The following is a 16025-nucleotide window of genomic DNA, read 5'->3' on the forward strand; positions in this document are numbered from 1 at the left end:
CCTTGTAACATGTCCCTCTCCGGATCTCTTGCAGCCCCTGCAATAAGGTCTCCCGGGAGCCGCCTTATTCTCCGGGCCGAACAGCTCCGGCTGTCTCAGTCTGTCTTCATGGGGAAAGTGCTCCAGCCCTGCGAGCACGTCCGTGTCCTCCTCTGTCCCCTACTGACCCTGCCCAGCGCTGCCGGTGCGGGTGTGTTGGAGCAGCACGGCTCCCCAGCGCACCGCCCGCGGGGCTCTTTAAGCGGGGCCGACCCGCCCCGGCCGGGCATTCTCCCGGCCCGCCCCGGCCGCCCTCGGCCCGCCCCGGCCGCCCTCGGCCCGCCCCAGCCGGGCATTCTCCCGGCCCGCCCCGGCCGCCCTCGGCCCGCCCCAGCCGGGCATTCTCCCGGCCCGCCCCGGCCGCCCTCGGCCCGCCCCAGCCCGGCATTCTCCCGGCCCGCCCGGGCCGCCCTTGGCCCGCCCCGGCCCGGCATTCTCCCGGCCCGCCCCGGCCGGGCATTCTGCCGGCCCGCCCCAGCCCGGCATTCTCCCGGCCCGCCCCGGCCGGGCATTCTGCCGGCCCGCCCCAGCCCGGCATTCTCCCGGCCCGCCCCGGCCGGGCATTCTGCCGGCCCGCCCCAGCCCGGCATTCTCCCGGCCCGCCCCGGCCGGGCATTCTCCCGGCCCGCCCGCTGCGGAGGGCGGCGCTGGCGGCCGGGGGGATGGAGGCGCTGTGGGCAGCGGCGGGGCTGCTGCCGGCCCTGTCCCTGCTGGCCCTGGTCCTGTACTGCTGCTACGTGCGGTACATCCACGCCAAGTACGACTACATCCCCGGGCCGCCGCGGGAGAGGTAAGCGGCTGGCCGGGCAGGCTCGGAGGCGGCGGGCAGGCTCGGTGTCTCCGCAGAGCGCTCCCCGCCGGGCCGGAGCTGTCAGAGCAGGAATAAACCCTCCGGCCGGTGTCCGTGGTGCGGGCGGGGCTCACGGCAGGCTGGGCACGGCGTTGGTGTGTGCCGGTGCCGGGGAGCGCTCGGCCCGCCTGGCCGGGCCTGCGTGTCCTCACATACACCTCCCGGGGGGCCGCGGCGCCGAGGAGCGCTTCAGAGCCGCCCAGCCGAGCTGTGTGTCTGCTCGTGGGCCTGAGGAGGGAGCCGACAGCAGCGTCAGGCTCCGCAGGAGGGCCCAGCACCGCCGGCCGCCCCACACTGCTCCAGGAGACACATTGACACTAACTCCGCCGGGCGCCTTCCGAGCTCTCCTTCATAAGCCAGGTGTTTAGTTTCTGCCCAAAATAGATAAAAATGCCGTAAGCAGTAAGGGGCGGTGAGAAAGCTGCCAGCAAGGCAATGGCAGCGCTGTCACAAGGAGTCGTGGTTCCTGCAGCAGTGTGCGAGCTTCCCACTTAACCTCACCTGTGGGTGCGTGTGCCCTCCAAACCATGCCACAGGAAGAGACCCCAGCGCTCATACACAGCCTTACAGGGACACCTCTCTTTCCTGCCCACCTCCAGGCTTCAGCCTACTTGTGTCATCGGGGTCAGATACCAAGACTAGAGAGAGGATGATGTTCGTGTCATACCTAGACCTGCTCATCCTTAGGTGCATTTTAAGGTGTGAAGTAACACCGTTGAGTAATGGCACGCCAGAGGAGTGGGACCTCGTTTCCTGTAATGCAGATAGAGCCGTTTCCAGAGCTAACAAAGGAGTTGTGTTGTATTCGGGGCCTTCACATCTTTTTGGAATACAGTTACAAAGGAGGAGTCAGCTGTGGAGGATTGAAAATTTTTGTGGATGTTAAGTAACTTTGTTGAGCTTTTGTTATTTTAAGTGCCTCCCAATTCCAACGGTAATAAAATAAATGCCTGTTTTCTCCGTAGTCTATTTATACTGAAAAGGATGATAGCATGTCTCTCTGTCTCTCAGATGGAAAACACACCTTGAGTGAAGCCTGCTTCATTTAGAGGGAAGCTTGGCCAAATCTTCCCTCAGATTTATGCAAAGCCAGTGGGAATTCACCGCTCACAGTTGAAGGAAGGAATTGATCTCTACATTTTTAATGCAGATACTGTAAATGGAGAGTTAACATTTTTTATTAATTTCTTCAATTTCCATATTAGCCAGTAATTATCCTCCTCAGTGTTTGAATTGATGCAGTTTTGGACAGAAGGAAATGGTTCCTAATTTCCCTTAACAGAATCCCGTTGACAGAAATGAAGTTACACTTGCCAGGGATGAGCGTGTATTAAAGAGTATTTAATGCAAATGCCTCTTTTGTGTACAGCAATGTAATAGATGCATTCAAGATTCAGTCAGCCAGACAAAGAGCAAAGCAATTCATAGGGGTTCCCATCCTGACCCAAACATCTCCTATAACACAACACAAGAAAAAGACCTCATCCTTCATCTCTGGGCTGATCTTCCTGGCTGCATGCTAGCACCAGCCTGTCTTTGGTCCCCAGTTTACCAGCTTGGTGAGGGCTGGGCATTGGCACAGCTGAGTTATTTTCATCTTCCCTTACGAGGAAAACATGAGCAGCATTCACTCAGCAACAAGGATTGCAATCTGTACAAAATCTTGTGTTGGCATCCTCATGACACTCTGTAACTTTCATATTCTGCAGCTTTTTATTTGGACACCTGCCAATCATATGGAGAATGGTGAGGAATCAGGAGTTTACACCAGATCTCTTCCTGCAGTGGTAAGTTGAGGCACATCAATAACTTGGAACGGGGCAGTCCTGTAGTGTATATGGAGAAATCAAGGCCCAAAGACCCTTACAGAATTACATAATTCGGATCACTGAGAAGGTTGGCAAAGAAGCTGGAGAGAGAGAGCATTGATCTTTCAGATCAGATTAGATATTAGAAAAAACTTTTTCACTGTAAAAATGTTCAGCCATTGGAGTAAGGATGGTGGTGGAGTAGCTTCATGGAAATGTTCCAAGAAATGTTTGGGCGCGGCACTTGGGGATATAGTTTAAGGGTGGTTATGGTGGTGATGGGTTGATGGTTAGATCAGATGATCTTGAAGGTCTCTTCCAACCTTGATTATTCTGTCCTGTGATTCTCTTAATGACTTCATTGGCTGGGGACTGCAGTAGTTCCCACTGTCATCTTTCAAGGTTATTAGGTCTGAGCTGTTACATGTTGGTAGTTTATACTATAGTTCTCTTTTTTAAAAATTTCTCTTCTTACAGGGCAGAGAAGTATGGACCTGTTGTACGAGTGAATGCCTTTCACAGAATCTCAGTATTGATTGTGAGTCCTGAAGGAGTGAAGGTACTGAAAAATAAAGCCAAATCCATAGTGGGGATCAGCCCATCCCTCCATAATGGGAGAGCTGATGCCTGATGATCAGAGCAGCACAGAGCATCTGTGCTTGGCTCTGGCTGGGTTAGGAGGATGAGGTGCTTTGCTCTTCAGGCTGTCCTAATTTATCTTTTCCTTGATTAGTTAATTTATTTTGTTACTTTTATTTAAACAGCACATACAGCAGACGTTTTCTGTTTGTGCAAAGCAGGCTGTCTGCGAGAGCTTAATATCTAAAATGAATTTATTAATATCTTAATAAGGGGTACAAGAGACCATTCTTTCTCTAAGTCTTTGCAATTACAACAGAGTGAGATTTCAGGACAGTGGGCAAAAAAGTGCTTAGAGGCACACAAAGCAAGTGAGGAACTGGGGAATCAGGGCACACCAGATATTTCATCTACTCTGCAGACTACTGCTGCAGAAGAGGGGAGTAAATGTGTGTGTGTGAAATGTTGTGTTTTGTCTGGGAAATGGATTGCATTCAGTATTTACTGACCTGAGGTTTGTTTTTAGGAATTCTTGATGTCACCACAGCACCCAAAGGATCCAAAGGTGTATGGTTCTCTCTTCAGCCTATTTGGTGAGAGGTAGGCAAAACCCATCTGAAGCCACCGTGATCTGAAAATAAGTGCAAGATTAATAATACCACAGGCATGACATTTTGACTCAGACCATTTACCTTAGAGTGGGGATTATTTTCTAATTCCAGACACATGTAAGCAGCATGTACCTTTAAACTATATGTCAAGTCAAATGTCTTCCCAGTCAGGGAGGAGGATATGTTGGATTTTGTTTTACCTTGATCACATATCCCTTTTTACCCTGGGGATGTTCAATTAGTCTCAGAGTAGTCTGTTCAAGACCGTCATCAAACTTCTCACATTTTGGAGCACTTCATAAGGCATGGCAGTTTTCAACTTCTAAATTCAATTCCAAAACCAGGGAATTTTTCTTTGTAAATCTGAAGCTTTAAAAAAACACAAAAATCCAGTTATTATATTAATTATTTGCATAGCAGCTGTAATGAAGCAGCATCTTACGGGACTCAGCAGTCCACACCTACCTGGCAAAAATATCTGTGGTTTGGTTGTTGACCACAGCGATGCAATGGTTACATACTCAAAGGTGCTCCCTACACATGGGAAAAATAACAGAAAGTAGATGTGTGTAGACTTATATGACTACACAGGGTACAGCAGGCATAAACTGCATAAAACTGTTCCTTTCTTTGTTTTCCTGTGTGCTAGGTTTCTAGGGAATGGCTTGGTAACTGTTTGCAACCATGAGCACTGGCGCAAGCAGCGGAGGATAATGGATCCAGCTTTCAGCCGGAGGTAAGGCAAATACTTCTGGGATGATCTAGCTGTTACTTTTACTCTATTGTGCTTCTCCCTGCCATTATTTGATATTTAGATGAAAAAGACCCCAACTTTCAATGCCAAAATCATATTTAACTTAGAATCCAGCACTCCAATCCCATGCTAACTATAATTTCACCAGACTTCCCATGGAGTAGTTACCCGCCCCGAACTCAGCAATGGCAGAAAGGTCTGAAGGTTGTGTATATTGGAACATGGTTATGGCCACATTATCCTATTGGAAAATAAGGCAGACGGTTGGCCTGGTTTCCTTGTGCCTTTTGATGCGTTGTATGTAGGGTCCAAAGATAAAGTCCATGTGCCTTGATGGGCACAGGTCACCACCCTTTGCCATAACAGATGTTAATTATGTGGCAGGGCAGAGCAGGGCTGCTGTAAGAAGAATGTAGCTCATTCTGTATGTTTGCTTTTTTATGTATTAAGGCAAATTAATGATAAATTTAAAAAAAACTTTACGATTTCCTATGGAAAATAACAAAGGTTATTTTGTCTGAACAAAGATGTCCTCTCCAGAGCCCCCATTACTCATCTTTATTGATTGTTCAGCTACCTGATTGGTCTGATGGAAACTTTTAATGAAAAAGCAGAGGAGCTGATGGAGAAGCTAGAGGAAAAGGCAGATGGAAAAACAGAGTTTAGCATGCTGTCGATGATGAACCGGGTGACTATGGATATCATTGGAAAGGTACCAGCTGTCCCTTTCTTTCCTCTGTGACTGGCAGGAAGAGATGGAAGTAATGCCTACCAGCAGCAGAATGGGATCAGGACCTGGAGGCAGGGAGAAAGACCTTTACCCAGCAGTGCCGGAAGACCCTGCAGGACTAATTGTGCCACTTCCACTCAGGCCGAGCCATGGGAAAGGGCAGTTAGGGAAGAGTCTGCATAGTCCAGGTGTGCAGGATGGGGACCCTTTGCCAAAGTCCTTTCAGCCTCATGACTCCCACCCCTCCATGCCAAAAGGGACACACCAGGGCTCTTTGGTTGGAGGTTGTATTATTGCCGTTGTATGTCAGCATGAAGTCTGCCTTACACTGCCTTTTCCCTTTCTATGCAAACCAGTTTGGGAGGAATGGAGCGTAGAAATAAATTATTAATCCGCCCAAATAAGGAGAAAACATAATGTTGATATTGCAAGGTAGGATCTAGCCTGAGATATTTTTAGAGGAAAAGGTGATGCTGTGAGGCTATCCTGCTCTTCCACCCCCACTCCAGCAAGTTGCCTTTTTCTCTCCTGTTTCTCAGGTGGCCTTTGGCTTGGAATTAAATGCACTGCGTGATGACCAGACACCTTTACCCAATGCTGTGACTAAGATTATGGAGGGACTGAACAAGGCACGCAACCCCTTCATAAGGGTCTGTACTCTCCTCACTTCACTCCTCTCTCCTCACATTTAGCTGCTCCTGCTTGAACTCATGGAGCTGTACAAGGTCCATATATGTCAAGGAGACAGTTATCTGTAGATCTTTCCCTCCAATGCACATCAAGATAAAAATCATTAGTGCTTTAAAAAAATCATGAAATTAGCATTAATGTTTAATGCTTTTTTTCTTTTGTTCCCCCTGCATGTGTCGTCTTCTGATATGGTTTTATGCTCTCATACCCATTAAAAATTGAGATTTTTTGCCATTTGTCCAAGAAGGATGGCAGCCCTCACTCAGGGTGGAAGAAATTTGAGCACTTTTGCTGTGAAAAAAATTACATTTTCAGCCCAAATTCATCTACTAGGAAATGATGGATGTAATATGAAATATTTAAGTAGAGAATTATTTCACTCTCTCATGAAAGCTGTAGTTCAGGCTTTTAGAACTCCTGTTTTCCTTTTTGGGACCAGGGGTGAGATTCTGCATTGCATGCTGCAGTTTCTTTCCATAGAGAGGTGATGAATTTTGCTCACAGTGCCCAAAACATCAGCTCTGACGAGACAGGACATCAGCATGCACAGATTGAAATAGTTCTTGTTTCAGCCCAAACCCTTCGTCCTGCAGGCATTCAGTTTATTGCATGGAAAGCAAACATTTTTGTGACGAGAGTCATTTAGTGGAAAACAAGGTTCTGACTTGTAAAATAGCACTGACATTATTTCTTATCAGCAAAAGGACTAAAATGACAAAAGAAATTCTGTATTCAGTTCATGCCAGGGAATCAGAAGCTGGTAAAGGAGGCCAGGGAGAGTGTGAGGCTGTTGAGGCATGTGGGGAAGGAGTGCATTGAACGGAGGAAAGAAGCCATCCGGAATGGGAAAGAAGCCACAATGGATATTCTTACACAGATACTGAAAGGAGATGGTAAGAGACACCTTGCTGTTTGAGTGGATTTCTCTGTGGTGTGTTTTGCTGTGAAATTCAAGGAGGATTGTTTTGGGGATCTGAACTTGGATCTTCCTTTAAAGTTGCTTTCACACTGAAGATAGTGAGAGTTGCTTTGAAAATTCCCTGTTTCTTTGTGTTGGATCAAAAATTGGTCACAAATCACCACTGAAATGCTCACTCAGCATCCTCTCTCAATGTCACTTCAGCCAGTATGTGCCAAACAGGGCAGAGCATTCTGGCTGGTCCAGCTGGGGCATGGGGACATTTTCTAATCCCAGTTGTTTTTCTATCTTGACAGCTCTGGAGGAGACGAGAGATGATGAAAACATTCTGGATAACTTTATTACTTTCTTTGTTGCAGGTTGGTAGCTATTTTAATGCTTGGATATGTCATGTGGGAAGTTGTACTCAAGCTATCTACAGGGTCATGATTAACATCCTTGTTAATCATAATTAACATCAGGATTAACATCATGACTCCACGTGATGCTGCTGCAACCAGGAGTCTCTTGGTTGGAAGACAGCAGTATTACACTGGAATAGGACCAGCTGGGTGAGGTCTGAAGAGAACTCTTAATTTTCTCACAGGCAAATGATATATTATCCTCTTTCAGTGGTATCAATGCAGCAGTTAATGCCAGGCTGGTGTTTTCCAACCACTGGCTTCCCACTCTGTTTTCCAGCCTCTGTCTTTCCACTCCCCACTGGGGTGCAAGGCTATTCCTTATGGGGTTCTGGCCCTTCCACCCAGATCCCACTAAACCCCACAAAAAGCATCTTTTACATATTCAGTGTGTCTTTGCATCACCTCACCCACATGATTAAATGCCATTCTTGCCTTAGTAGGAGAAGGCACTGTCAAGCAAGTCAGAAAATGTATGGGCTAAGTAATGATGTGAGATAAACAACACTTTGCAGATCAAGAGGATTTAGGTTCACAAGAAGGTGAAGTCAAAATGCTGTTCTTTGGCAGGAAAGATGTTCTTGCAGCAAGCATCTTTGCAGAAGTCCGTTTTTTGCAATCCTTTAAAATAGTACATATGTCTATCCATGAAAAAGAGGGAAAAGCATCCACATCTGAGAGTCACAAAGTGGGTAAGGTTGGAAGGGTCTTCTGGTCCAACCTCCCTGCTCAACCTGGATCATCCTAACATGTAAAGGAGACCTTTCAAAGAAAGATGATAAGAAGCTCTGTTTTCCCTGAAAACCAGTAAATCCTTCCTTCTTGGCAGAACTGTGTGTCCCATAATATAACAAGGCAAATCCTGGATCTCACTGGCCCTCCTGTTAGGGAGCTCAGTAGGGTGCTACATGCAACCATTGCAGTTTTGGTTTGGGCAGTATGGGTCATATCTTTGCCAGCTATGTCCTTGTGTTGTCAGTGTTGAAAGCTCTTTATGTAACTTTACATACCTTTTATTATTTCCTTTATTTTTTTTGCATATTTGAAATAAAACATTTGGGGCTTGATGCTTAAAGCTTCCCATTCACAATCACCCTAGTAGGCCATCTTGGTATCATGTTATTATTTCATACTAACTTTTAAACTGGTTTTTGTTATCATTAGGTCATGAAACCACTGCCAATCAGATGACATTTACAATAATGGCACTGGGTCAGCGTCCTGAAATACTGGAAAGGTATGTGTGCTCCAATTTTTAGACTCAGCTTGATGTTAATTTTAAGGTGAACTTAATTGTGAGGGCTATTAAAAAGATACGATCAGTTCCCAAAAAATTCTAGCCTTCCTTCCAAAATAAACAGTTTCCTAGTACCATTATATCCAAAATATATAAGAAGAAAAACCTTAAGATGGATTATTTCAGTTTCACCTAGGTGATTTTTTTCAAAACCTCTATACATACAGGTCCCAAATCCCACCTGATTCAGCTGCTCTGTATGCACATTGCCTCATCCTCATATGAGGTACAAGTTCAGGAAGCCTGGATGGGAATTGGTTGTCATTTTGTCTGAGGATGGGTGTTTAAGTCCAACTCAGTGTGTGGAAAGTAAACTAATGTAATTTGTCAACTTGCCTAGCACAGGCATCTGCAGCTAACGAGTTTTAATTGAACTGCAGGGCACAGGCTGAAGTGGATGAGGTTCTTGGTGCCAAGAGAAATGTTGACTATGAGGATCTTGGCAAGCTCACCTACTTATCACAGGTACTGTAGGAGTGAGGTAAGATGCCAGGCAGAGCTGTTTGGTAGCACCTCTGACATGTCATGGAGAAGACCCACAGTTGTAAAATTTTATCCTGATAGTGTTTGTCCCCAGAGAGTCAGCCAGCAGGTGGCCTGACACATTTGCAGCATCCCAGCCTTACTGGGGAAGGTGCTCCTCAAATTTACAGATTCATTCACTGCTTTCCTTAATTCTTACCAGTCTGGGAGCTAGAGTAGAGTTGCATAATCCTTATCTGTTTAAGGTGAAACAATAGCTGTAATTTTAAGAAAAGTGTGCAACTTCGAGCTCAACATGTGTGTGAATCCCACACACTTTCCTAATTCACTGCTCTATTTTTGTCTGATTATTGTTAAAGCATTTCCAGGTATGATCTCACCTTAGGCAATAAAGTGGGATTTGAGAATAGCCAAAAATAATGGCTGGGTTTTCTAATGTCAGTTTTTCATTACTCAGTCTTGAAACCCTCTTCAGTCGCTCAGGGGTGGTGGGGGAAAGAGTTTGGTCCTAAAAGAGGTCTTGTGTGTAGAAATGCTGGTTGGTAATGAACTGCAAAGCCAGGGTTGGCTATTAGCCAGTGTTTGTGTTGCATTTCCTTTTTTTGCAAAATGGAGGACACCAGTAGCCCTCAGGAGAGCCTGAATCACAGTCCTGGCAGCTGTTCTGCATAAATTTCTCTGTGATTTTAGTAGACTGCCATGATCCTTTTTGTTTTAAACTGTTCTGCTGAAGTGAGCAACAGTGTTTTACCATTTGGTATATCCCATCCCACAAATTACTGTGCTTTGATAGCAGATCAATTTCATACGTCTATTTCTCATAAGGAAAAGGCAACTCTGTGTGATTACAGAAATCAGCATTCTTCCTTAGGCTTCTCCAAACACCATCACAATTATACTACTCCAATTAGGATGAGGTATCTAAGCCTTTCAGTTTAAAGACAAGATCACATGAGAGGTTCTCAAAGCAGACCATTTATTTAACAGCACAAGCTTGAATCTGTACAACCAAAATCAGTTACACTTGGTCAGAGCCAGTCCATCACTGGAGTATCAGAGACTATGGGACTCCTCTGCTGTTGTTCAGGCAATTCTGAATCCTTTTGTCCAGATTTCTTTTTCATCAGTCCACTTGTGCATGCACACTGTTAATTGCATTTTCAGTGCGATGCTCATGTGCACTGTTAATTAGGTTTCACTTTGATGAAATAAGCCATTCTTACACCTCACTGACACCAAAAGAAATGGTCTTGTTCCATTTTTTTTCTCAACATTCCCTATTCATTTTCCTTTGCCTGGTTGTTTTTTGTCTTTTTGGGGCTCTGACCTGGCTCAGCTCCTCAAGCAGCAGAAGCAGGACAAAGGCAGGAGCTGAGAGTGGGAAGGAGGTGGGAGCAATCACCCACCCACATGGCAGCCAGTGCCCAGAACAGCTCATCAGAGGCAGGAGACTTCAGTCTTAGATATTCCCTTGGAGTTCGCTTCCTAGTACTTTTTCACTTAGTTGCTCATCTCACTTGAGGTGTTAGATCTCTTCCAGGATCTCTTCTGGGTTTTGTGTCTTCTCCTCTGTTTTTTACCAGCTGTAAGAAAGCACCAGGCCTGAAGGGGCTGACTTAGCTACATTCTGCCCACAGTAGTCCAAGGCAGATAGACCAGCATCCATTTCAAAAGTCAGAATCTTCCATTTAGCTAAAGTGAAAGGCCATAGGGAGGTAATTAATTTTATTACTGCTTCCTACAGTGTATGGACTAACTGATCTCTTGTGCTTTTTGCTGGCACAGGTTTTTAAGGAATCTCTGCGGCTGTACCCTCCTGTCTCAGGGACACTCCGCAGGCTGGAGAAGGAGCTCGTCATCAATGGCATCAGCATTCCTGCCGACACCACGGTCTTGGTGAGTCCTATCCTCCATCAGCAGCTCTTAGCTGCCCCAGGTAATCCAAATGTAGCAGGCCTGTGGGTGGGAGGGCCAAAATCTTCCCTGGGCATATTTGAACTGGCTTCTCTAAAATTTTGACCAAACCTGGGGTATGAATTAAGACTCGCAGTTGAGGAGTGGAAGATGTTTATGGTTTTATACCTCTGAGAGCAAAGAGGCATTTTCAGTGTGCTTTCAGTGTGACTAACAAAAACAAACTCTTTCTTGCCAGCTCAACACTTACGTAATGGGAAGAATGGAAAAGTTTTTCAAGGATCCACTTACTTTTGATCCAGATCGATTCAGCAAAGATGCACCTAAGTGAGCTTTTTTTTACTCTCATGTTATTAAATATGTATTAGGAAACCATTACAGGAAGACATTTTAAGAGAAAGAAAAGTGGCATAAAACTAGTTTTCCATTCCAGTACGAGTAATACTAAATCATCCAAATGTAAATAGAGAGCAATAATGCACAGCTTTTGTTCAAGAATTCTTTAGATCATGTCACCATACAAAAAAAAGACCAACTTTATTGTTACTAAATGTTTATACTGACTTCAAAACTTTGGACCCAAACCAGGTAGAATATTTGCCTTAGTACAATGCAAGCATTTAATGTGTGACAGCCCTGGTCCCAGGGTGCTTGAAATGTCTCCATATTAGAGAGGGGAGAAGGGGCTGAGGGAGAGAAGATGCTGTTCAGTCACGTGGACAGGCAGCCTAAGTCCAGTCAGTGGTCAGGAGTGCAGTAAAAGGGACCAGTGAGTGACTAAAGAGATGCAAAGATCAGCACCAGCTACTTCATGACTCAGTTTTCCTTCAGCCTAGAGTTAGTCTGGTCTCCTAAACCAAACACTCACATGGTTCAGAGCTGCCCAAAGGAGCAATAATTGGGCAGATTGTGACTTCCTCATGACAGGCTGAAGAGCATTTAGAGTGTGCTTGACATTCAGCTTTGAAATAAGGCTGACATGCATCAAAACAGCTCTGGCAGCTGAGCCATACAACAAGGAGAGGTGACAAGGAAACATGCTGCTGAGCTCTGTTGCTGTTCTGAAGCAAAAAAGAGTTAATTTGGAGACTGCTTTAACAAGTCCAATAGGCGAGGAGATATTTAGACCATTTTCTTGCTGCTGTGATTAAATATTTGCTTGTTTCTTCACAACCAAGTTGTCGGAGTGACAATTTTGAACATTTTTCTTTGCAGGCCATATTTCTCCTATTTTCCATTTTCTCTGGGACCCCGATCCTGCATCGGGCAAGTGTTTGCACAGGTGAGTAGAGGCCTGGAACAACACTTGGTTAGCAAGCAGTGGGCCAGCTCAGGGTGTGCTGGCAGTGGGTGGTGGTGGGCACCAGAGGCCACACTGATGCCCTGTGCACTGACCCTCTTCTCCTCAGAGGGAAGATATCCCCCCATGGCCATGACAGGCATGTCTCTCAAATGCTGTCACAGGAGCAGACATCCGTGCAGCCAAGGTATCTGCAGGGAGGAGCAGCAGGCTGCACTCCCTGCAGACTGTCCTGCGTCAGCCTGCTTGAATCCAAACCCCTTAATGGGAATCAGTCAGCATTCCTTTGCCAGCCAAAGTCAAGCACACAGGGGATGTGCAGGGGGTCTTGGGGATCATCCCGTGGCTGCCACTGACAGAATCAAAGCAGGGAAAACATCAGCTGGAGGAGGACACAAGCCAGAACTGGCACAGAGAAGGTGAGGAGGGGCCTATGTGGACAGAAGGAACAGTTTCAGGTGTGTGAGCATGGCAGAGAGCATTTCAGGACAGCCAGAGGCCAGTGCTTCGGGTTTGTGCTGTGAGCTCATCTAAGCACTAGTGCTCAGAGTGCTTTAGTTTTACAGTCTGACTTCCCAAATGGGTTTAACACATAAACAGAAAGACTGATTTTAGTGTGTGTCAGTTGTCTTCAAATCCTGGAGGTTACAGGCTTCCTGCCCAAACTGAGCTGGCTGCATTAACAGAGTAACATTTAACTTTTAAAACTCTCTACTGACAAAGCAGTATAAGATAGTAGACTGACTTTAAGCAGCTGCAGTCCAAGCTGTATTTGCTGTCACTGACAGTTTGCTTTTCTTCTTAACAGATGGAGGTAAAAGTGGTGATGGCAAAGCTGCTGCAGAGGTTTGAATTCCAGCTGGTGCCGGGACAGAGTTTTAAACTCTTGGAGGCTGGAACCTTAAAGCCACTAGATGGAGTAATGTGTAAATTAAAGCCAAGGAGCTTTGCAAGAGGCTGCCAGGCATGACTGCTGAGGGAGGGAAGTGTGGCATGCTACTGGTAGTGTTTCTTCTGATTTTGAAGATCTTGACACTAATCAAAGGTTAGATTTAGTAGACCCCTTCAGAGGATTACTAGACTGAAATTATTTCTAACCTTCCTCATAATTTACTGAAGGAAACTTTACAAGAGTCACTCTACTGAGCATCATCAATCTAGAAGTGTACCTGGAATTGCCAAGCTTGTTCTTTTCCTGGGGGGCTAATTGATTCTGACCAGACTTGAAAAGAACATCCTTTCACCGGAGTATCCCTGGAGTGCCACACAAACCTGCGCTCCAACCCAAGCTCATGGCTTCCACTAAGTTTATATACAACACAACATGGTCTAAGTAAGCCCTTGTTTGGGGAGTTTCTTATTTACACAATAAAATCAGAAAATAGTGGAGCAAAGATGAGGCTGAATTTAGGAAGACAAGTTTGGAGATAGTCTCTTGGTCAAAGCCATTTTTCTATCCTTGCTCCAAATGAGAATAGCAATTGATAGGAAAAATCTGAAAAAAAAGCAAAAAAAATCAGAGTCCAAGGTGACTGCTTTCTCCTGTTGCTACTGCCTGATTTTTATTCCGTCTCTTGTACTTTTCTTTTGATATTTTGCAAAGTGTAGATGCCCAGTCCTCACTGTAGAAAGGGACTCTACTGCTTCCTCCTACCCCTCCACACAGCCTGTGCTCACTCTTCTGAGACACCCTTCTTTGGGGGGAGGGTCTTGCTGCATTTATTTTATCCTGGATCATTTTCCCCATCTTGTTTGCCACAAAGCTACAGTAAGACTCAGATCAGATGGTCTAGTAGGTACAGGAGGGCTGGAAATAAGTGCCTGAACTAAATGCTGCTTAAAAGGGTCTTGCCACTGAAGAAATGTGTCTGCAATTTGAGCCAGAGACAGAAGGAAGGTGCTGTACCCACTTCTGCAGATGTGCCCAAATAGCTCACTGCGTGTAGGCTTGCAGCCAGGCTTCTGCTAGGGAGAGAAAGTATAATTTGAAAATGCTGCCTTCCAGAAATATGTGGATACCTAATAGGAGTTTGGGCCTCCTCTATTGTGAAATACAGAGAATTAAAGGTATTTGATGCTGCCACTTTTGTTTCTTATCTTTCTGAATTAAAAGTGCAAGAACACAGTCTGTACACTGTCAGGTTCCTGTGACGGTTTCCATACCAGGAGAGGAACACCTCAGAGCTTTCCCTGACTTTGCTCCTGTGGTGCAGTCTCATTCAGTGCAGCAGTGGGATAGCAGGCCCAGAAGGCTGATGCTGCTTTTCATAATACAATCAACACCTCACAGTGTAGTAATATGACTTACACCTAGAGTACCATTACCTGCATTCCAAGGGAAGGTTTAGTCCATCTATCAGTAGACCAGTTCTTCAAGACCTTGCGCTGGAAATCTGATTATATCCTCCTAGACATTAATAAAATCTCCCTGGGAAGACTGAGGACTCCTCAGGACATGTGTTCCCAGGAGCTGATGCAATAGGGAGCAGGATCTTCCATGCCAGTCAGGCTGGATCCTGAGAATATGTCAAAGGCAGGGCACTATCTGAGTGCTGTGGAGAGTGAGGGGGGAAGCTGTGACAGGAGTGGCATATGCTGTGAACAGCACACAGACAGCTTGACAGACACTGGCAAACTGTGCTGTGGAAATGTGAGATGCCACCAGACCAGGGCTCTGTTCAGTGCTACCAAATGAATGAGTTGAGATTTATTATTTATACAAACACCTGACTGCCTTCTGCCACCTCTGCAATGAGGTCAGGCACCTCCAAGGAGGGGTCAATGGAGGTGTTAGCATGTTAAAATCCTGGAGTGAGTTCTGTCAGTCCTCATCTGCCCAAGACCAGAACTTCCTGACTGCTTTGTGCTTACCCTCCCCAGAGGATACTCTTCCTGCTCTCTCTGCAAGCCCAGATGCCATCCAGCTCTCCAGGGACCACTGGTTCAGGCCTTTCTCATTGTCCTGCATCCAAGAGTGTCTCCTGATTGACTCCCAGCAGATAGCAAGCACTCATTGCTGATGCACCCACAAGGCTCCTCAGCTTTCACAGCTCTTACTCTTAAGTCAGACTGCCACTGGAGGAGATGGTGGCCTGTGGGGCCACACAAATGCCCTGCAGTGTTCTTAGGGTTTCATCTTGCACCTCCAGCCAGGAGGTGATCCCTCATTTGACAAAACAAACAAAAGAATGGAGCAAGTTCAGGAAAGTTGCTTCCTAGTACCCTGTATGGCAACTGGGTGCTGGCATCAGCTTTGCCAAACCCTGTTGAGAAACGTCCAACCAGAAGTGCTTAGGGAGACACAGCTGTGCCTGCCAGGGGCTGTAAAAACACCTGGGAGCTGCAGTTGTCTTGCATACCACAGAAAAGGACAGTTTTTCTTCCTACTGGTGAAGAGAAACATATTATTTCAGTTCTAGGGCAATCATCATTGCACCAAGCCCTTGGCTAGGGTTCCTGGCTGGTAAGGCAGAAAAAGCAGAGTGAGGTCTGTCTCCCTAGTTCACTTGCCTGTAGGAAGGTATCATACCTGTGTCTCACTTTGTTCTTATCCTTTTCCTGGCTCTTGGGCATGGCTGGTGGGGTGATTTTTTCCTGGTGCCACTCAGGCATGGCCACACACAGGTCAGGGTTGCATGCCTGGAGGTTGG

At 46.1% G+C, this 16025-nt stretch overlaps 1 protein-coding gene across 1 annotated transcript; it reads left to right on the forward strand.

Moving 5' to 3' along the window:
- The first annotated feature begins 680 nt into the window (after nt 1-680).
- CYP46A1 (cytochrome P450 family 46 subfamily A member 1) lies at nt 681-14458 on the forward strand. Its single transcript, XM_066321862.1, has 15 exons — nt 681-829; nt 2599-2676; nt 3175-3256; nt 3803-3876; nt 4537-4623; nt 5215-5353; nt 5911-6021; nt 6798-6954; nt 7277-7339; nt 8546-8618; nt 9059-9143; nt 10947-11057; nt 11314-11402; nt 12291-12357; nt 13184-14458. The coding sequence occupies exons 1-15, from the start codon at nt 702-704 to the stop codon at nt 13343-13345; spliced, it is 1506 nt and encodes a 501-aa protein (XP_066177959.1). The 5' UTR covers nt 681-701; the 3' UTR covers nt 13346-14458.
- The last annotated feature ends 1567 nt before the right edge of the window (nt 14459-16025 follow it).

Source organism: Sylvia atricapilla, chromosome 6 (genome assembly GCF_009819655.1).
Source record: "Sylvia atricapilla isolate bSylAtr1 chromosome 6, bSylAtr1.pri, whole genome shotgun sequence".
NCBI lineage: Eukaryota > Metazoa > Chordata > Aves > Passeriformes > Sylviidae > Sylvia > Sylvia atricapilla.

Bases quoted from the DNA above. Each gene is read 5' to 3' on its own strand.
- CYP46A1 (XM_066321862.1), top strand. From the start codon at position 702: ATGGAGGCGCTGTGGGCAGCGGCGGGGCTGCTGCCGGCCCTGTCCCTG. The intron at 2,677-3,174 runs GTAAGTTGAGGC...CTCTTCTTACAG, and splicing joins CCAGATCTCTTCCTGCAGTG to GGCAGAGAAGTATGGACCTG. The intron at 3,877-4,536 runs GTAGGCAAAACC...CCTGTGTGCTAG, and splicing joins TTCAGCCTATTTGGTGAGAG to GTTTCTAGGGAATGGCTTGG.